We start from the raw sequence: 19,793 nt of genomic DNA on the forward strand, positions 1-19,793 counted from the left end.
ACCTGTTGCTTCAATCCGTAACAAGGTATGTATGTGCATCTATACAATCCAATGAAATTTCTAGAAATGTTTTTACGAATGAATAGAAATATATTTGATATTGTTTGAATAAGTAAAAAATAATTAATCCATACTAATCAGTAATAATTTCAAAAGCTGTTTTAGATTAAAATAATAATCATTTCATATGAACTTTCAATAGTAATAATTTTTCAGGAGTGTTTTAGACAATAATTAATCTCTAAAAATATGATTAGATATAATTATAATTTTATCAACCATCTCGATGAGATTTATGCTATAATATGTTCTTTTTTACAGACACTGTACACCTCACAAGCACACATCTTATCATCATAAAAGGTGAAAGAAATATTTTTTGTACCTCCAAGTTGTTTTAACAGAAAAATGATAAAGTTTATTGTCTAAGTAGATATACGTTAAAGATATGTGCAGCTTACGTCATCGTCGTCTGACATAGCATATTTAGATACGCAAAAACTGTCTTTACTATCTGCAATCACACGTGATTTCATGAATATTTTTGAGTGAACTTTTTTCAAAATTAAAAGAATTAATAACACGTACATTAGCGAATGTTAATACGGACATGTCAATTATCTTTCCCGCAGTCATTTTAACTTCCATGCTAGACCGAGAAATGATCATAATCAGATTTATGATATCTTGGTCAGGCAAATGATACCAGTCTGCCATATAAACCATGTCTCCAATCTTTTTACACTATTAGTAATTGAGTCAATGAGTTTAAAGTATTAGATTATGTTACCGTACGTTCATTACCTTTTCCATTATTATTTCACCGATGTAACATACTAAAAAAATGTTGCAAGTCATAGATATAATTATCATAACATATGCAGTTATGTTTTGAATATTATGTTCAGACCATTCCTGAGGAAAAGTAAATATTTCCAATTAGATCCAACAAATATAATGTTCAGACGAATTTTATAGCCTTTTTATTGTTTTAATTAGGGGAGTATATATTAATCAGACTTAAGTATTTGTAAACGCGACATTAGACATTATTATATAGAGGTGTACGAAACTTATTATATTGAAGGCCCACGGAGCGAAAGCAAATTTTCAAACAATTTAACACGAAGTATGTTTAGATTTAATAAATATATCCAATGATTAATCAGCATATTTATCAATGAACATTATTATATTATTATAACGAATACTTAATAATTAATTTATAAACTCAAAGATTCTTGGCTGTGACAATAAAAGTCTCACTTGATAATTGCTTTTTTCATTTCATGGTAGAAATTTTGTTTCCAATCAGTGGTCCTATAGAAATACCATATACATTTTTTAATATGTTTAGCATACCGCAAGAATGTAATAGCTAGGCATGCACATACCCAGCATACATTTAAACATTTCCATGAAGCATATTGGATTCATAATACGTTCGATACGTGCGATCAAACTGCATTTAAGAATACATTAGTCAAATTCATTAAACTATAAAAATAAGAATATAAAAACAAGTATTACCTTAGAGCTCTCAAATGATGTTCCACGATTACACCTATTTTATTGGCACGTGCATTATTATTCTGATCTTTCGAATGCTGATTCACGAATTCGTTGATCCAAGTTACCATTATGTTTAACTGACCAAGAGCATGGCTTGCGAAAACTGTAGCAAGACTAAACGCACCAGCGGCGCTTGATGTTGCGACAAATGCTGATAAAAATTGTGTACCAAGAATGATATCGTGTCCTGGATTAGTTTGGACTGGAAGTTTATACGCTGGGCAAGGTAAAGTATATACGAGAATGGTCTCATTTCTGACTTCGATGGTTTGTTTAAATGCTCCCAATACAAGGCAAGTGCAAAAGACGCTCCCGTGCATGAAAGCGGCGCAGAAACACGCGATGTAGCGACCGAGTTTTGCATTCTTTAGCATTACTCGTTGGTCTTCCAACCTTGTTACAGTCTCCCAGTCTGTTCTTATATGTTTTATGCAATAATGTATGTCACCTTGGCGTAGCAACAACACAGCGTAATTAAATCCTCCGACACACCAATGACTAAGTGGACCAAACATTTTTAGTTTGAGGTAAAGGTCTTCTTTCTCGAGCAGGATGTTTAATACGCCAGGAATTATAGTGAACAATGAAAAACACCAACAAATCACATTCAAAATCCATGACATGAATTTTTCGCGGTTAGTAGTAGAATTTGAGTAGGGCCAAGCGCCTATAGGTTTTAAGATCCATCGGTTCACCTGTATGCTGTACTCGCTAAGACTACCAAATTTTCTTTCAACTGTTACAGGGTCGTCTGTCATTGTGTTCACTCAGCAATGTCGCCGTTGCAACTGAATCGAGGGGACAGTACTCTGTGTTGCTCAATGTGCGCGCATACTTTGTCAAAGGATTTGCGCCGATCGATTCTGTCAGTCACTGTTTACCGCTTTTTATGGCGGTAAATTAATCTATATGCGATTCAAATTGTTGACACTTGTCGTACGAATTGGACAATGTGCATGCAATAGAGATTGAGTTACATTTATATAAAAAATATGTGTTAAAAAGTCTTACTACAGAAATTAATGGGCGAAGGTAAATATTTTCTTTCAATAATTGGTTTGGTTGGAATATATTATACTGGAGTTCGTAGATATTGTCCGTGTATGAAACATATATTTGAGTGCTCGACCGTCAAGTTGATTTTTCAATTACTTATGTTGTCAGATACAGACAAATATTATTGCAAATTACTATATTTTTCATTATTTTGCAGCATTTTTATTGCACTGAATATCTCTTTTATTGTTCTTGAATTAATATGAGGTAACTCCCAAATCACACGCGATTCGAAATGCTAAATGTATTTATTTGAATGAATATTTCAGAAAATAGCAAGGAAATACTTTTAAGGTTTCAAAACTTTTATTTTGAAGTGATTTACAAATTTTCATTTGTTTAGGTATGTATTATACTTAAAAATGAATCCATTTCTCTAAAATATAGTCTTTCAAATCAGTAGAATTTGGAAACACTTTTTGTCCGATAACTACTTTAGATTTTAATAAGAAGATACGAAAGCAAATATAATATGATTTCGTATTTTCATGTAGTGAGAGTACGAAGCAGACTCAAATATGCGAATGCCGACTTTAACACCTGTAGCGGAGAAAATTCTACAAGAACGTGGGTTATATAATTCAAAATAATCAACGAATAGATAAATATACGCTACTTACGCTGCAGAAACTGGCTAAGGATAATTCGACGAGTTTTCCAGCCGTTAATTTCGTGGAAGAGTTTGCAACGGCGAATATTAAAATCAGTCCCAGTGCTTTCTTTTGTGGCAAACGGTACCAATCGATCATATAGGCCGATAGACTAATGTTCCTACACTACAATATTGAAATTACAGCATTTTATCAGAATTGCATTTATATTTCAGATAAAATAATACCAAACAATAACTTTGAAAATAAGTAAATTACCTGTTCAGATAAAATTTCCCCAATGTAACACAGGATGAAAATATTGAACGTAAATGATATGAGCAATGTACAATAAGTCAATGTTCCTATAGTCTCACTTTGCTCCCATTCCTAGAAAACTGACAACAAAATATGACAAATATAATTCGATATATCGATACAGTGGAACTCTGTTTATATGAACTCTACTTATTCGAGCAAAAATTTAGTCAGTAATTGTAAATTAGTAAATATAAATTTAGTCAATTAAATGTATTTCGGTTGTTTGAATTTGCTAACGTGAACATGGATTCCTATTAGGTAAACGAAAGATCAAAGCTGGTGAAGTGAATTTCAAGTATTAAGGTATTTGCCACTGTTGTCAAAATTATACAAGTTTGTATACAAGTTCCACTGTATTTTAATAACTTTATCAGCATCACTTCATTACCGTGAGTAAATAATATCCAAGGAAACAAATATTCATCGTACAGCCTATTAGTTCCACGAAACATATTTCGTTAAGAAGGTCTTCTATCTGAGATATAAAACTAAAAATTGTTCGCGAATTATACGTTTACATAGTCTATACGCTCTACATAAACATTGAAACACTCTTTACCCTAGTATATGTAAATGATGTTCTACAATATCGCCTAATCGTTGTTCATGGACGTTCAAGTCCTTTTCTTCTTCCAGACTACCGACAAGTCTTTGAAGCATTCTCACGAGGATTCCAAACTGTCCGCAGACGTGCATAACGAATACAGCAGCCAAGCTACAAGCACCGACAGTTACTGAATATATCACAAATCCAGCCAAACATTGCATGAGTTGCACGATTTCAAACGAGGGGCTAGTCCGTGGATCCAGAAGACCGCGGTAAATAGGAAACGCTTGAGACCTCACGGTTTCGTTGTCGATGATTTCCGTGCGTTTGGTGCATAGTGGCATCATGGTGGTATAGAAAAATCCGCCAGAATACATGAAGCCAGCGCAAAAGATCGCCAAAGATCTTCCAATTCTTGCATTCTCTTTCATAATTTCTCTGTCTTCTTGACGCAGTTGTGCATGAATACGATCCCAGTCTGAGCGAATATTCTCGATACATTTTCCAATCATGACACCACGAGACACGAGGATGTAATATTTAATCGCAGCCATCACGCAGAAGCTGAGCGGACCGATCATTTTGATCTTGGCATCCAGATCGCCTGTTTTGTCGAGAAGAGTGCAAAGAGCGCACGGTACCAGGAGGAAACTTATTAGAAAGGAGCTAATCAAGGTGAGAATGATGGAATTGATCTTTTCTGTTGTTGTGATACACAGGGAGATAGGCCAGACTCCGATTGATTTGAGTAACCAACGATTTATCTGGATGCTATACATCCAATCGTTGTCCCATGAAAGGGTTGATGGATTTACAAGGACGACCATGCTGTATGGAATGATATTAACAAGTCGAAAGTGCACGCACAACTGAAGGGATGATGAACTGTGATACATCGATTACTGAAGCTTTCGACATCGCGCATGTGCTAATTTCGTCGGCTTTCTCTCAACAAACCTGATTCGTGTAGCTTGCCAGTGCAGAACTTACCTCCTAACCACTAGTTGATTCGATCCGCGAGGAGGTGTGTATATGTGCACGGCAAAGCCATAAGTGCGAATGTATGGTATTAGAAATGTTTCTCCCACGAATTCTATGTAATTTTAATGTGCGATATTTCTGTCACAATACGTTTCTCGTAAATGGTATCATTCTTTCTTTTCTCCTCTATCTTACCTCCTATTGTCTTATCACGTTTATGATCTGAACCACAGTTATAATTCAAAAAAGGCATATTGCATTTGTGATAAAGTTTAGTTTTCAATTAATTTCAGTTGTATGTGTTACAGCAATCGCGTGAGTTAGTCACTGTGCGTAAGACAAGGATGGGATAACGGAGGATAATTTGGATTTTCTCGCAGGATGGGAAATCTGATCAAAGGTATGTTTTAATCATTGGTCATTTTAACCGCACATGGTAAGAATAGGTATACACGAAGTGTCAGTAGGTTTAGTGTTAAATAATTGGTCTGGTTGAAATATATTATACTGGAGTTCGTAGATATTGTCCGTATATGAAATATATATTTGAGTGCTCGACCGTCAAATTGATTCTTCAATTACTTATGTTGACAGATACAGACAAATATTATTGCAAATTACTATATTTTTCATTATTTTGCAGCATGTTTATTGCACTAAATATCTCTTTTATTATTCTTCAATTAATATGAGGTAACTCCCAAATGATACGCGATTCGAAATGCTAAATGGTCATGTTGAAACGTACAATGTATTTACTCGAAAGAATATTTCAGGAAATAGCATGGAAATAATTTTAAGATTTCAAAATTTTTACTTTACAGTGATTTACAAATTTTCATTTATTTAGGCATTTGTCATACTTAAAAATGAATCCATTTCTTTAAAATATAATCTTTCAAATCAGTAGAACTTGGAAACACTTTTTGCCCGATAACTAGTCTAAATTTTAATAAGAAGAGACTAAAGCAAATATAATACGATTTCGTATTTTCATATAGTGAGAGTTCGAAGTAGACTCAAATATGCGAATGCCGACTTTAACACCTGTAGCGGAGAAAATTCTATAAGAATGCGGGTTATATAATTCAAAATAATCAACGAATAGATAAATATACGCTACTCACGCTGCAGAAACTGGCTAAGGATAATTCGACGATTTTTCCAGCTGTTAATTTCGTGGAAGAGTTTGCAACGGCGAATATTAAAATCAGACCCAGTGCTTTCTTTTGTGGCAAACGATACCAATCGATCATATAGGCCGATAGACTAATGTTCCTACACTATAATATTGAAATTACAGTATTTTATTAGAATTGAATTTATAGTTCAGATAAAGTAATACCAAACAATAACTTTGAAAATAAGTAAATTACCTGTTCAGACAAAATTTCCCCAATGTAACACAGGATGAAAATATTGAACGTAAATGATATGAGCAATGTGCAATAAGTCAGTGTTCCTATAGTGTCACTCTGCTCCCATTCCTAAAAAATTGACAACAAAACATGACAAATGTAATTCGATATATCGATACAGTAGAATTATATAAACTCTGTTTATTTGAGCAAAAATTTAGTCGGTATTCAATTAAATGAATTTCGGTTGTTTGAATTTGCTAATGTGAACATGGATTGCTATTAGGTAAATGAAAAATCAAAGCTGGTGAAGAGAAACGTGGGACTCTCGTGATATCAATTTCAATTATATAAGGTATTTGTCACTGTTGTCAAAATTATGTGTAATTATGCAAGTTTATATAAATGGAGTTCTACTGTATTTTAATATCTTTATTAGCATCACTTCATTACCGTGAGTAAATGATATGCAAGGAAACAAATATTCACCGTACAGCCTATTAGTTCCACGAAACATATCTCGTTAAGAAGGTCTTCTATCTGAGATATAAAACTAAAAATTGTTTGCAAATTATACGTTTACATAGTCCATACGATCTACATAAACACTGAAACACTCTTTACCCTAGTATGTGTAAATGATGTTCTACAATATCGCCTAATCGTTGTTTATGGACGTCCAAGTTCTTTTCTTCTTCCACATTACCGACGAGTCGTTGAAGCATTCTCACGAGGATTCCAAACTGTCCGCAGACGTGCATGACGAATACAGCAGCCAAGCTACAAGCACCGACAGTTACTGAATATATCACAAATCCAGCCAGACATTGCATGAGCTGCACGATTTCAAACGAGGGACTTGTCCGTGGATCCAGAAGACCGCGGTAAATGGGAAACGCTTGTGTCCTCACGGTTTCGTTGTCGATGATTTCTGTGCGTTTGGAGCATAGTGGCATCACGGTGGTATAGAAAAATCCGCCAGAATACATGAAGCCAGCGCAAAAGATCGCCAAAGATCTCCCAATTTTTGCATTCTCTTTCATAATTTCTCTGTCTTCTTGGCGCAGTTGTGCATGAATACGATCCCAGTCTGAGCGAATATTCTCGATACATTTTCCAATCATGACTCCACGAGAAGCGAGGATGTAATATTTAATCGCAGCCATCACGCAGAAGCTGAGCACACCAACCATTTTGATCTTGGCTTCGGGATCCTCTGTTTTGACGAGAACAGTGCAGAGAGCGCACGGTACCAGGAGGAAACTTATTAGAAAGGAGCTAATCAAGGTGAGGATGATAGAATTACTCTTTTCTGTTGTTGTGATACACAGGGAGATAGGCCAAACTCCGATTGATTTAAGTAACCAACGATTTATCTGGATGCTATACATCCAATCTTTGTCCCATGAATGGGTTGATGGATTTACAAGGACGACCATACTGTATGGAATGATATTAACGACTCGAAAGTGCACGTACAACTGAGGGGATGATGAACTGTGATACATCGATTACTGAAGCTTTCGACATCGCGCATGTGCTAATTTCGTCGGCTTTCTCTCAACAAACCTGATTCGAGCGGCTTGCCAGTGCGGAACTTACCTCCTAACCACTAGTTGATTCGATCCGCGAGGAGGTGTGTATGTGTGCACGGCAAAGCCATAAGTGCGAACGTATGGTATTAGTAATGTTTCTCCCATCAGTTCTATGTAACTTTTATCTGCGATATTTCTGTCACAATACGTTTCTCGTAAATGATATCATTCTTTCTTTTCTGTATCTTACCTCCTATTGTCTTATCACGTTTGTGATCTGAACCACAGTTATAATTCAACAAAGGCATATTGCATTTGTGATAAAGTTTAGTTTTCAATTAATTTCAGTTGTATGTGTTACAGTAATCGCGTGAGTTAGTCACTGTGCGTAAGATAAGGATGGAATGACGGAGGATAATTTGTACTTTTTCGAAGGATGGAAAAGCTGATCAGAGGTATGTTTTAAAAATTTGATGCATGATTTGCAGACGTGATACGTGTCAGACGATCTCATGCTAGTGAGTGCTAAGGTATATTATATATAGTACTTGTTAATAATTTCACTAATATTCGAATTTGCGTTTAAATGTTATACCGAGGTTCATGGACATTGATTACAGCAGAATTATTCATTATGCCATGACGAAGGGAAAGCAACCCTTACTTCCTATTTTTAATGAGTTTTTCTGCACTTTCGTGTCTTTTTATTCTGACAAAATGTCTTATGTTTATAAAAGATATGAAAAATATATTTTCCGTCTTATATATAAACTAAAGTATTTCCTACGATGTTAAAAACCTGTTTATTTGTTAAAACAAAAGTAAGATTACAGGACAGAAGGAATAAATTATCTTTATCCATGAACTCCCGTATAGCATTGTTAATACTTACATTAAATATTTAATAATTACGTAATAATTATAAACCATAAGGTTTAAGTTTAATGTAACAATTATGTATTAATATGTATAATAATGCGTTATAACTTTTCAAAAGGATAAACAAATTTGACAGGTTGTCATATATATTTATATACATATATATGACATTGCCACATGTATTGTCTTGTATATATAAAAATAATAAGCAATATCTTTAATACTCCTTATATTTTAAATTTTACAAGTTTACGCATCAACAGATCAAAAATATACTGTGTTATGTGACTTGGCGCAACAGGTTGAAATATGCGCAAGCAGTTTTTATTACCTGGAATAGTACCAGATTTTTCAACAATTGGTGAATATAGATAAATGTAAATAAACTGATAACTTACATTACCGAAGGTGAATATGGACATATGAACTAGCTTACCAGCAGTGATTTTAATCATCATGCTGGATCTTAAGATTATCTGGATCAAATTAAGTATATCCTTGTAAGGTAAGTAGTACCAGTTTGTCATATAAACCACTTCTCCAACTTTTTCGCACTATTGAAAATTTTTTTGGTAAATGTTGATTATATTTAGAAACAATTTATGTTACCTATATGCTCGTTACCTGTTCTTTTAGCGTCTCACCAATATAACATACGACAAAAATGTTAAAAGTCATGGAAAAAAGTATTATTAAATATGCGGGCATGTACTGAATATCATGATCTCTCCATTCCTAAAGAAAATATAATATATTTTTAATTAAATTAACTATCTTTTATTCCGTGAATTTGAAAGCAATATTGTTTAAAGAAAGGCAAAAATTTTGAAGAAAATATGTCACCAGACTGGTTAAAAGTATCAGCAAAAGTTATTAGATATAGAAAACTGGTAATTCAAAGTAATTTTTTTAAAATTCAAAGTAAGAGTTTTACTCAAAATATGAATTGTAATATCAAAATAAGTATCGTTTCCAAAATACGTATTTATGTATAATAAATTACTATTAGAGAACATACTGGAATGAGTACATAAACGTATATTTTTCTCTCTAAAATAAAATAGATCTTTTCAGAACGTACCGTAAGGATATAATATCCAATCATGCACATGTTCATCGTACACTTGAACAATTCCATGAAACATATTTCATTCATCACATCTTCGATACCTGCTATAAAACTGCATTCAATATGTACTTACAGTATGTTACGAGTAGTCGCCGAAATAACGCAATAAATATTTTTCGATAAATCTTACCTCAGAACCCTGAGATGATGTTCAACGATCTCGCCAATTTCATTCAGACCAACATTTCTACTATAATCCTTCGATCGATTCACAAATTCCTTGATCCATGTCATGAGAATACTCAGTTGGCCATACGCGTGGGCTGCAAATACAGCAGCCATACCAACTGCGCCAACTGCGCTTGAATTTGCGATAAATCCAGACACAAATTGCGAAGCAAGTATGATTTCATATGTTGGACTAACGTCAATTGAGATTAAACTTTTATAGAAACCGCAGGGTAACAGACGTATAATTTTCGTTTCATTTCCTATCTCGATGATATTCGTGGCGAAAGCCGCCATCGTGCAGTGTGACAAGACACCAATTTGCATGAAGGCAGCGCAGAAAACTGTAGTATAGCGGCCAATCCTCGCATAACGCATCATTACCTCTTGATCCTTCTGCCTAGTTACGATTTTCCAATCATTTTGTATATGCTCTATACAAACACGCATCTCTCTGCTTCGTAACAACAAGGTGCTATAATTAATGCCACCGATAAGCCAATGACTGAAAGGGCCAAGTACCTTCAGTTTCATGCGAATATTCTCATCTTCCAGAATGAGGTGGAGTAAACAGGGGATTATGGTGAACAACACGAAGAAGTAACAGAGAAAGATTAAAACAAAGCAAATAATTCTTTCGAGCCTCGAAGTGGATGCGGATAGAGGCCAAGCTCCGATTGGTTTGAGAAACCACCGATTTAATTGCAAACTGTAGTCGCTAAGGCTATACAAATTTTCCTCGATTCTTATAGATTCTGTCATCGTGGTTGCTCGACGAAGTTATGAGAACTACTGAATCGAATGTTTGACATGAATGGAGTCGGTGCATCAGAGTGCACAACACTTGCATAAAGTTCTGAGTGATTCTACGACGATCGATTTGTCTGGACAGTTTTTACAACCTGCACGGTGCACGCGACTGTGTATGCTTGGAAGTTATCGAGAGCTGTCGTGGGAACGCACAACGTGGACATACACATTGTTGGTTTTACAACAGATTATGTTGAGTTTAGTTGGTATATGATTGATTTGATGAAGTCATTGGTGCAGTACTTTGCAAGATGTGAAATGTTCTAGATTTTACCATTCTAAAAATTAGTTTTTTGAGATATGCAACGAAGGTAAATGTTTGTTTTATTTTCATTGTTGTAAGTTCTTGGTATGTTAGAGTTCATTGATCTTTTATTCAGCTCAATGTTGTTTAAAGGACCTCCATATTTTGAGGCTCGAGTGTTTCATTATGAGCATGTACAGTTACGTGATTTCAATATATTGCATTGGTATGGCATACATATTTTGATGTTGTCTGTAAGATAGACAGGTAAATTTCAACGAACTAAACGAATGAAAAAATGGTGATTGGAGAAGAAAAGAGTACTCAGGCGTCATGATAGTGAATACATTTCAATATTATTAACAATAAATACTAAATAGCAATTTTATAATTTTTCCATATTACTATATTGTAACATGAAAAATTTCCAATTTGTCTTGAGTTAATATTCGAGGATATTCGTACAAAAATGTCATGCGATACATTTGCAAATTTTTATGTATTAAATCTTACAATTTTATGCGTAGGTTTTACCAGCGGTGCATATTGTCATGTCACTTGACGCAACAGATTCAAATAGGCGAACGCAGTTTTCATTACCTGGAATACCAATCATTTTCATATGGATTGAATACTTTAGGACAGAGATATGTAAATGCATGACTTACATCACCGAATGTATTTATGGACATGTGAGTTATTTTCCCAGCCGTGATTTTAATTGCAGAATTGGACCTTGAGATGATCAGAATCAAATCAAACATGTCCTTATTAGGTAAATAATACCACTTTGTCATATATACCACATCGCCAAATTTTTTGCTCTGTTAGAGATTTGGATGATGAACGTTGATTACACTTCGAATTAATTATACTTAAATCATCAGATTATTTTATCCGTTACCTGTTCTGTCAATATATCACCGATATAACATACTGTAAAAATATTGAAACTCATGGATGCCATTATCATGAAATACGTAGTCAGATTCCGAATATCATGTTCGGCCCATTCCTGAAAAAACGAGTGTTTCATTGAATCAATTACCTACGTCCTTCGGATTATGGAATTCGAGAAGTCCCAAAGTGAAAGAATCGTAATTAAAATTATTGCAATATTCAAATACAAGTTACTTGAATTAATAAAAAAAGTGTGGCTGCATCCGACAGTAAACTTTCTAACGGTTCCTATCCCGTGGCCGGCTACACAAAGACCCCATCTTTCGGACAAGATGACTGCCAGACCCGTTATAAACCTTAGGATTTCCCTAGCTAAGGTTCTTCAAACGAGCAAATAGTTTTTGTTTTAGCATTTTCTAAAGTTTATTATATACTACAGGAAGATACGGGAAATATGGTTTTTCTCACGTACGATGCTTCCCGCTAGCAACTTTCTGTCGAGGGCGGTTAGCATCCTTTCTCAACCACCGACCTGTCAACCAATTAACAGCAATATCCATTTCCCTCACTTCCCTAACGAATATTTTCCTCTACGAATCAGATGATCTCGTATTCTTAGACACACGCATCATAGTTTTCCTTTGCAGCATCATCGTGACGGAAAGTCAGTCGAGTCTCGAGTCGCTAGTCGAGAGTCTCCAGCCGACAGTCGGGTCTCGCGTTGATAGTCGCTAGTCAGCAGTCGCTAGTCTCCAGTCAGCAATCGAGTCGTTAGCCGACAGTCGATGGTTGAGCAATCATCATCCGAACTAGTTCCGCGCTATCGTAACGCATCGCCTAGAAGTCGAATTTGTATCCGCGAAGCGCAAACAGCTATTTGCTAATAAATATATTGTTAACCATGAACGAGTGGTTCTTCAGCACTTATCACGGCCTAATCACCTCAAAAGTATCACAAAGTAAAAGAAATTTTGAGCCACTTGAACGTTTAAATAAATTATAGTTGCCATAGAAACACATAAAAATAAGCACATGTTGCATTTTTTATCTTTACGTACCGTAAGAATGTAATATCCGAGCATGCATATATCAAGCTTGCTTTTTAACAATTCCATGAAGCAGAATTGTGTCAATACGTTTTCGATACCTGCTATCAAACTGCAATCGATATGCACATGAAAAATTCCGCACTAAAATCCCGTCAAAAAAGCAGAAATATATTTTACCTGAGAATTCTGAGATGATGTTCAACGATCTCACCTATTTTATTAAACTCAACACTTTTTCTCTGATCTTTCGATTGATTCACAAATTCGTTGATCCATCTCATCAGGACAGTCAGTTGACCGTAGGCGTGAGCTGTGAATACAGCACCAATGCTGATGGCAGCAACGGCGCTCGAATTTACAATAAATCCAGATATAAATTGCGTGGCGAGGACAATTTCGTTCATTGGACTGGTATCAACGGGAATTAAATTCTTATACGCAGCACAGGGTAACATGCGAATAATTCTGGTTTCGTTGGCGATTTCGATAGTTTGAGTGGCGAACGCTGTCACCACGCAATATGTCAAGACGCCACCTTGCATGAAAGTGGCACAAAAAGCCGCAATAAAGCGGCCAATTCTCGCGTATTTCATCATCACTTGTGAATCTTCCGGTCTCGTTACTATCTTCCAATCAGTTTGCACGTGATGTATGCAATCACGAATCTCGTTGCTTCGTAGCAATAAATTAGTGTAATTGATGCCTCCGATAAACCAATGACTGAGAGGACCTAGCACCTTCAATTTCATGTGAATACTTTCATCTTCCAGAATAAAGTGGAATATGCAAGGGATCACGGTAAACAATATAAAGCCATAACAGAGAGCGATTAAAATAAACGAAATGATTCTCTCGCGTCTCGATGTTGATGTGGACGCAGGCCAGGCACCTATCGATATTAGTAGCCATCGATTAAACTGCAAACTGTAATCGCTCAGACTATCAAAAGTTTTTTCTACTACCGCAGACTTATTCGTCATCGTGTCCACTAAAGTTGTGGGGACGACTGAATCGGATATTTTTCATGAAAGGAGTAAGTGCATCAGGTTGTATAACGCTTGCGCATTGTTCACCGAACGATTGTAAGCGGGTCGATTCGTGTAGTCAGTCTCCGCAAACAGTTGCAGCGGTACACGCAAATGTGAAGGTTTAGAAGCTGTTGACAGCTATTTTGTGAAGTGGAAGCCTCTATACGGTTTAGTGGATTTATTTAAAATATGGGAAGATCTATAGAATTCTTGGTAGAGTGTTTGGAAATGCAAACGATTTCACTACGGCAGTTAAATTTTTTAAATACTAAACACGATTTGCACAGGTAATTCAGAAAATGCTATAATATAATTAGAGATTAGTGTAATAAAGATTATGAGTTGACAGAGTTGACTATATTAGGGTCATTTTTTGAACAATAATTGGCGGAACATTGATATCCACTTTCGAAAATGGTCAGATGAAATGGTCAGAATGGATGATCAGAAGATGAATACAGTATCTATGCATATTTATGTACTGTGATTTACTTATTCTAAATAATGCAAAATCATATATGTTTCGTTTTATTTGTTTAATATTCCAATTCGTTTTCTTACAGCTAGAATAAACATTTGTTTTGTGATATAATTTGGGGTAGCAAAAGGTGTATACGAAATATCTCATGCATAAAAGTTACACGAATGCAAAGAGTATTTTCCACGATATTATTGCCAGTATCTATACTTAAAATCGTAAAAACTTGTGCAGTATAAATTATACTTATACTTTATTACGTCACTTGACGCAACAGGTTCAGATATGTGAAAGCAGTTTTTATAACCTGGAATAACAATGATTTCATGAGGATAAAAATGTAGACAATGTGTACAGTAGAACTCCATTCATTGAAACGAAATTTTACTGTCTCATTAAACGAACTTCCATCATCTGACTTTACTTATAGGAACGCAAATTTCTATCATTCGAATAAGAGATCATCGATAGCCAAATTTTATATTTTAACTCTTTAATAAATTCAGATAAATGGTGTTCCAGCATAAACGGAAATATCAAGCAGGCTTACAGTACTGAACGTTTGAATGGACATATGAATTATCTTCCCTGCGGTGATTTCAACGACCACACTCGACCGCATAATGATTAAAATCAACTCGAGGATTCTCTTTTCGGTTAAGTAGTACCAATTTGCCATATACACCACGTCACCAACTTTTCTGCTCTGTTAAAAATTCGTTCGATTAATATTCATTATGGCTTTGATCTATTATGTTTCAGTACCTGTTCTGTCAATGTTTCACCGATATAACATATTACAAAAATGTTGAAACAGATTGAAGCCAGAAGCATGGAATAGGTGGACAAAATTTGAATATCGCCATCGGACCATTCCTAAAATATGCAAAGAGAATACAACGATCGTACACAGAAAGGATTTACTAATAAAATAAATTTTATAGTTTATTATTTTAATAAATCTTCTTTAATTTAATATGTTATAATGAGAAATATCAGTGATTAATATGTACCGTAACAATGTAATAGCTGAGCATACACATATGCAGGGTGGATCTAAGTACTTCCAAGAAGAATATTCGATTTACCGTCTCCTCGATACTCGATACAAAACTGTAATTGGAACATAGGAAAATTACAAAAATACAAATAAGAACATATAAGAACGATATAAAACAGAATACCTCAGCGTTCTCAGATGACGTTCCACGATAATCCCTATGTTCTCAAACGGAGCTATTTTCTCTTTTTTCGATTCATTTACAAATTCTGTGATCCATGTCATAACAACATTCAATTGGCCACATGCGTGAGCAATTAGAACAACCGTTATACTGAGAATGCCCAGTGTACTAGAACTTACGATGAACCCAGTCAAAAATTGCATAAAGAGAATAATCTCATTTGTAGGACTTTCATTGATATCTATCAGTTCTTTGTATATCACATATGGTAACTGGTGCACGATCCTCGTTTCGTTACCTACTTGGATTACCTCTGTGCTCAACGCTGTCATGAAACAATAACAAAAAACACCACCTTGCATAAAGGCCGCTGTTGAAGCAGTCACATAGCGACCAAATTTCGCGTTCTTCAGCATCACTTGTTGATCCTTTTCCCTCTTCACTGTTCTCCAGTCTGCTTGCATATGCTCGACGCAATATCGTATATCTTTACCTCGTAATAACAGAGTAGTATAATTGATGCTACCAACGCACAAATAACTCACAGGTCCAATCAGCCTTAGTTTAATACGAAAACTTTCATTTTCCAGGATTATGTGGAGTAAACAGGGGATTATAGTGCAGATTAAAATGATGTAACAGATGACGATTAAAACGAAGGACATGATTCTTTCGAGTCTCGAAGTAGAGGGAAAAGAAGGCCACGCACCGATCGGTTTTAAGAACCAGCGATTTAATTGAAGACTGTAGTCGCTACGGCCATCAAAATCGATCTTTATAGCCACAGTTTTATTCGTCATAGTGGCTACTCATCGACGCTGTAAAAACAACTGAATCGAGAATAGCCTGCACCGCGTGTGCCAGTGAACCAGGATTTCTTAACGCTTGCGCAGCTTTCTCAGAATTATGAATTGTACATGTCGATCGATTTGTCTAGTCAGTCTCTGTACCACTTGTTGAAGCAGTGTAAGTTACTGAATACGTTTGAAAGTTGTCGACAGTTCAAAAGATGTTGTGTGACGTAGATGGTGCATACGCAAGGAGAATTATTCGTGCGATATATCGGGATTGAATTGGAAGTATAGAAAAATTTATATTTCTCGAATAATGTAGGTTGGATTAATTCAGTCATTTCAGGACTCAAATATTTCAAGACTCTTTCTAAGCTACATTTGTGTATTATTACTCTATTACACTAAATGAATACAATAGTATGATTGATTTTTAAGTATCATGTGGAGATAAAAATTTGCTTAGTTTGGCTCTTCGCTTTATCAGCATAAAATAAAACACTCAATTTTCGTGACAACGATGAGGAACTTGTCCAGGAAGGGGTTAATGGAGTTTTCGAAAGTTACAAATAATCTCATGGATGGAGTTGATATTTTTTAATACTGAGTGCTGAAGGTCAATTTTTGGTTGTGTTTTACATTATTCCAAGAGTACTACAAATAAAAATAAGAATTAATGTAATAAATAGTTTGCGCATATTTATGTAAATTCATATTTTCATTACATCCATTATACATGTATATTCGTATATCGATTATATAAGCCGACATCATCTTTTACGAAAATGTGTACATATATAATGATGATACGATTAGAAATTGTAAACCGTATGAATTATTGCTGATTCTTCTACTTAGAGTTTTGGAAATTAGAGTTTTAGAAATTTCGAAAGGCAATTTTACTTCCATATTCATACTTACTGTATCATGATACGATTTTATTTCGTATTTATTTATAGTTTTCTAATTTTGATTGTTCAAATTAAAAAGCAATTCTGATTACGGTTGAAATTCACAATTTCTGACATCAAGTTTTAACATAAAAATTGTATACAATATACGTAGGTATATTTCATTCCTTATATATAAAATTTTTTAAAACACGTTACACTTTTTCTAGGACTCCATTTTATGTCGTCATTTGCTGTAACATATTCAAATACGCGAAACCTGTTTTTAATACCTGAAACGGTAGAATACTTGAATGAATAGACAACACGAGCGTAAGTACAAGTATCAAATTAACTTACAGTACCAAACGTATAAACGGACATCTGAATGACTTTTCCTGCAGTCAATTGAACAACCATACTCGATCGTGCGATGATTAAAATCAAGTCGAGGATTACTTTATTGGGTAAATAATACCAGTTTGTCATATAAACCACTTCACCAACTTTTTGGCACTGTTAAGAATTTGTTCGATTACTTATGGTCACGATTTTCATTTTTAACATTTATACTATTTAAAATTAATATTCATATCGTTTGACATTAATATTACATCAAAACTACAAACGACTGAAGTATGAAATCTTCTAACAAAGGAATCCGAATGAAAGATATACAAAGAAATCATTCAAATCATTAAAAATATAGTCTTGAAAATCTATACATTTACTATACAAGATTATGAATTATTCATTTTAGTTACTGTGATAGTTTTAGTGTTAACGACTCTCAAATACCTGCTCCGTTAATATTTCGCTGATATAACAAATCACAAAAATGTCAAAACAAATTGAAATGAGCATCATAAAATACGTAATCAAACTCTGAATATCGTGGTCAGCCCATTCCTAAAAAGAAATCGTATACTGAATGAAACAATAATATGCAAAAATGGATCCTCGAAAGAAATACATTAGCAATAATAATAATAATAAATTTGACAAGTACCGAAAGAATGTAATAGCCAATTACGCAAATATCCATCGTGGATCTGAACATCTCGACAAAATATATTTTGTACATCACATCCTCGATACACGATATAAAACTGCAATTAATATATAATGTAGTCGCAAAGATCACTCCTACAAAGCAAAGAAGAAAAGGAATAAAAAAGTACACCTTACTTCAATGTCCTCAGGTGTCGTTCCACGATCATTCCAATTTCGATAAAACTGCCAGCTTTCTTCCTTTCTCTAGCCTTATTAACAAATTCAGTGATCCATACCATAATTACGTTTAACTGACCGCACGAGTGTGCAGCTAGCACAGCTGACAGACCAAAAATCCCACTTGTACTAGAATTCGCAATAACAGTAGACCACATTTGCAAGAGAAGCATAATTTCATTTGTTAGACTATCATCGACGTTCACCAGCTTCTTGTATACTGCACAAGGTAATAAGTGTAAGACCCTCGTCTCGTTTCCAATTTGTATCTCCACTGTATTTAATGCTGCCACAAAAAAGAAGCACAAAACGCTACCCTGCACAAAAATGACGGAAAAACCCGCTATGTAGCGGCCTAATTTCGCGTTTTTCAGCATCACGTTTTTATCCTCCTCTCTCGTCACTGTTCGCCAGTCAGCTTCTATATGTTCTATGCACTGTCGTATATCTTTACCATGTGTTAACAAAGCTGTGTAATTAATGCCGCTGAAGATCCAATGGCTCACATAACCGAACATCTTCAATTTGAAGTTAAAGCTCTCGTCTCCTAGAATCATTAGCAGTAAACTAGGAATCACAGCGAGAATTACAATGCTTAAGCAAACGATGTTTAAAATAAATGAAACGATCTTTTCGAGTCTTGTCGTGGAAGGAGACGATGGCCAAGCGCCGATTGTTTGTAAGAACCATCGATTCAATTGAAGACTGTAATCACTGTTGCTGTTGTTGTCACTTTCTACGATCACTGCTTCGTTCATCATCGCGGAATGAAGCCGTTGTTAGAAATCAAGCATTTACATATAGAGGATGTTTGTAGAAGTTCAACGCTTGCGCGGGTTTTTTATGTTCTTGTTCGACTGATCGATTTGTCTAGTCGGGAGAATTTTTTTAGAATACTGCGAAACTATATACGCATGGAAATTGTCAGCTGCAATCGTGTGAAATGAGTGATGTGGCTGCAATGAATCATTCTCGTTTCTAACTTTCAGGGTGTACGTTTAGAAATATTTTGGTAGCACATAGATACGTAATCGTGTTATGTGCTAGGAAGTT

The 19,793-nt window shown here is 34.9% G+C and overlaps 6 protein-coding genes and 1 pseudogene across 7 annotated transcripts; all 7 read right to left on the reverse strand.

Moving 5' to 3' along the window:
• Positions 1-391: 391 nt before the first annotated feature.
• Positions 392-2,330, reverse strand: LOC132908144 (odorant receptor 22c-like). Its single transcript, XM_060961840.1, has 5 exons — positions 1,531-2,330; positions 1,363-1,462; positions 805-915; positions 589-744; positions 392-514 (listed from the first exon to the last, which is right to left on the reverse strand). Exons 1-5 carry the CDS (start codon positions 2,328-2,330, stop codon positions 458-460), a joined length of 1,224 nt encoding a protein of 407 aa, XP_060817823.1. The 3' UTR covers positions 392-457.
• Positions 2,331-2,974: 644 nt separating this feature from the next.
• Positions 2,975-5,099, reverse strand: LOC132908029 (uncharacterized). Its single transcript, XM_060961559.1, has 5 exons — positions 4,099-5,099; positions 3,928-4,027; positions 3,498-3,608; positions 3,249-3,404; positions 2,975-3,168 (listed from the first exon to the last, which is right to left on the reverse strand). Exons 1-5 carry the CDS (start codon positions 4,980-4,982, stop codon positions 3,115-3,117), a joined length of 1,305 nt encoding a protein of 434 aa, XP_060817542.1. The 5' UTR covers positions 4,983-5,099; the 3' UTR covers positions 2,975-3,114.
• Positions 5,100-6,060: 961 nt separating this feature from the next.
• Positions 6,061-7,867, reverse strand: LOC132908127 (uncharacterized). The gene is made up of 5 exons (XM_060961798.1): positions 7,050-7,867; positions 6,879-6,978; positions 6,444-6,554; positions 6,195-6,350; positions 6,061-6,114 (listed from the first exon to the last, which is right to left on the reverse strand). Exons 1-5 carry the CDS (start codon positions 7,862-7,864, stop codon positions 6,061-6,063), a joined length of 1,236 nt encoding a protein of 411 aa, XP_060817781.1. The 5' UTR covers positions 7,865-7,867.
• A 1,186-nt stretch (positions 7,868-9,053) lies between these two features.
• On the reverse strand, positions 9,054-11,036 carry LOC132908042 (odorant receptor 4-like). 2 transcript variants are annotated; one of them, XM_060961591.1, is made up of 5 exons: positions 10,099-11,036; positions 9,921-10,020; positions 9,464-9,574; positions 9,276-9,393; positions 9,054-9,170 (listed from the first exon to the last, which is right to left on the reverse strand). In XM_060961591.1, exons 1-5 carry the CDS (start codon positions 10,896-10,898, stop codon positions 9,067-9,069), a joined length of 1,233 nt encoding a protein of 410 aa, XP_060817574.1. In that variant the 5' UTR covers positions 10,899-11,036; the 3' UTR covers positions 9,054-9,066. The 2 variants fall into 2 exon arrangements, with proteins under 2 accessions (XP_060817574.1, XP_060817575.1); XM_060961592.1 differs by having other exon boundaries at positions 9,238-9,393.
• A 488-nt stretch (positions 11,037-11,524) lies between these two features.
• Positions 11,525-14,182, reverse strand: LOC132907855 (uncharacterized; annotated as a pseudogene).
• A 1,192-nt stretch (positions 14,183-15,374) lies between these two features.
• On the reverse strand, positions 15,375-16,860 carry LOC132907908 (uncharacterized). The gene is made up of 3 exons (XM_060961364.1): positions 15,785-16,860; positions 15,659-15,674; positions 15,375-15,521 (listed from the first exon to the last, which is right to left on the reverse strand). Exons 1-3 carry the CDS (start codon positions 16,627-16,629, stop codon positions 15,381-15,383), a joined length of 1,002 nt encoding a protein of 333 aa, XP_060817347.1. The 5' UTR covers positions 16,630-16,860; the 3' UTR covers positions 15,375-15,380.
• Positions 16,861-17,217: 357 nt separating this feature from the next.
• LOC132907909 (uncharacterized) lies at positions 17,218-19,621 on the reverse strand. The gene is made up of 5 exons (XM_060961365.1): positions 18,699-19,621; positions 18,520-18,619; positions 18,309-18,419; positions 17,871-18,026; positions 17,218-17,274 (listed from the first exon to the last, which is right to left on the reverse strand). Exons 1-5 carry the CDS (start codon positions 19,499-19,501, stop codon positions 17,218-17,220), a joined length of 1,227 nt encoding a protein of 408 aa, XP_060817348.1. The 5' UTR covers positions 19,502-19,621.
• Positions 19,622-19,793: the final 172 nt, after the last annotated feature.

This window comes from Bombus pascuorum, chromosome 6 (genome assembly GCF_905332965.1).
Source record: "Bombus pascuorum chromosome 6, iyBomPasc1.1, whole genome shotgun sequence".
Lineage (NCBI taxonomy): Eukaryota > Metazoa > Arthropoda > Insecta > Hymenoptera > Apidae > Bombus > Bombus pascuorum.

What these genes read in the sequence shown, in the direction of transcription:
- LOC132908144 (XM_060961840.1), bottom strand. Translation starts at nt 2,330, where the DNA reads ATGACAGACGACCCTGTAACAGTTGAAAGAAAATTTGGTAGTCTTAGC. An exon ending in CATCATTTGAGAGCTCTAAG is followed by an intron (nt 1,463 to 1,530) that starts GTAATACTTGTT and finishes TCTTAAATGCAG; the next exon opens with TTTGATCGCACGTATCGAAC. An exon ending in CCGTATTAACATTCGCTAAT is followed by an intron (nt 515 to 588) that starts GTACGTGTTATT and finishes GTGTGATTGCAG; the next exon opens with ATAGTAAAGACAGTTTTTGC.
- LOC132908029 (XM_060961559.1), bottom strand. Translation starts at nt 4,982, where the DNA reads ATGTATCACAGTTCATCATCCCTTCAGTTGTGCGTGCACTTTCGACTT. An exon ending in GGGAAATTTTATCTGAACAG is followed by an intron (nt 3,405 to 3,497) that starts GTAATTTACTTA and finishes TCAATATTGTAG; the next exon opens with TGTAGGAACATTAGTCTATC. An exon ending in CCTTAGCCAGTTTCTGCAGC is followed by an intron (nt 3,169 to 3,248) that starts GTAAGTAGCGTA and finishes TCTCCGCTACAG; the next exon opens with GTGTTAAAGTCGGCATTCGC.
- LOC132908127 (XM_060961798.1), bottom strand. Translation starts at nt 7,864, where the DNA reads ATGGTCGTCCTTGTAAATCCATCAACCCATTCATGGGACAAAGATTGG. An exon ending in CATCATTTACACATACTAGG is followed by an intron (nt 6,979 to 7,049) that starts GTAAAGAGTGTT and finishes AACAATTTTTAG; the next exon opens with TTTTATATCTCAGATAGAAG. An exon ending in GGGAAATTTTGTCTGAACAG is followed by an intron (nt 6,351 to 6,443) that starts GTAATTTACTTA and finishes TCAATATTATAG; the next exon opens with TGTAGGAACATTAGTCTATC.
- LOC132908042 (XM_060961591.1), bottom strand. Translation starts at nt 10,898, where the DNA reads ATGACAGAATCTATAAGAATCGAGGAAAATTTGTATAGCCTTAGCGAC. An exon ending in TTGGATATTATATCCTTACG is followed by an intron (nt 9,575 to 9,920) that starts GTACGTTCTGAA and finishes TATTTTCTTTAG; the next exon opens with GAATGGAGAGATCATGATAT. An exon ending in GATGATTAAAATCACTGCTG is followed by an intron (nt 9,171 to 9,275) that starts GTAAGCTAGTTC and finishes GTACTATTCCAG; the next exon opens with GTAATAAAAACTGCTTGCGC.
- LOC132907908 (XM_060961364.1), bottom strand. Translation starts at nt 16,629, where the DNA reads ATGACGAATAAAACTGTGGCTATAAAGATCGATTTTGATGGCCGTAGC.
- LOC132907909 (XM_060961365.1), bottom strand. Translation starts at nt 19,501, where the DNA reads ATGATGAACGAAGCAGTGATCGTAGAAAGTGACAACAACAGCAACAGT. An exon ending in CGACACCTGAGGACATTGAA is followed by an intron (nt 18,620 to 18,698) that starts GTAAGGTGTACT and finishes TATTAATTGCAG; the next exon opens with TTTTATATCGTGTATCGAGG. An exon ending in TTGGCTATTACATTCTTTCG is followed by an intron (nt 18,420 to 18,519) that starts GTACTTGTCAAA and finishes ATTTCTTTTTAG; the next exon opens with GAATGGGCTGACCACGATAT.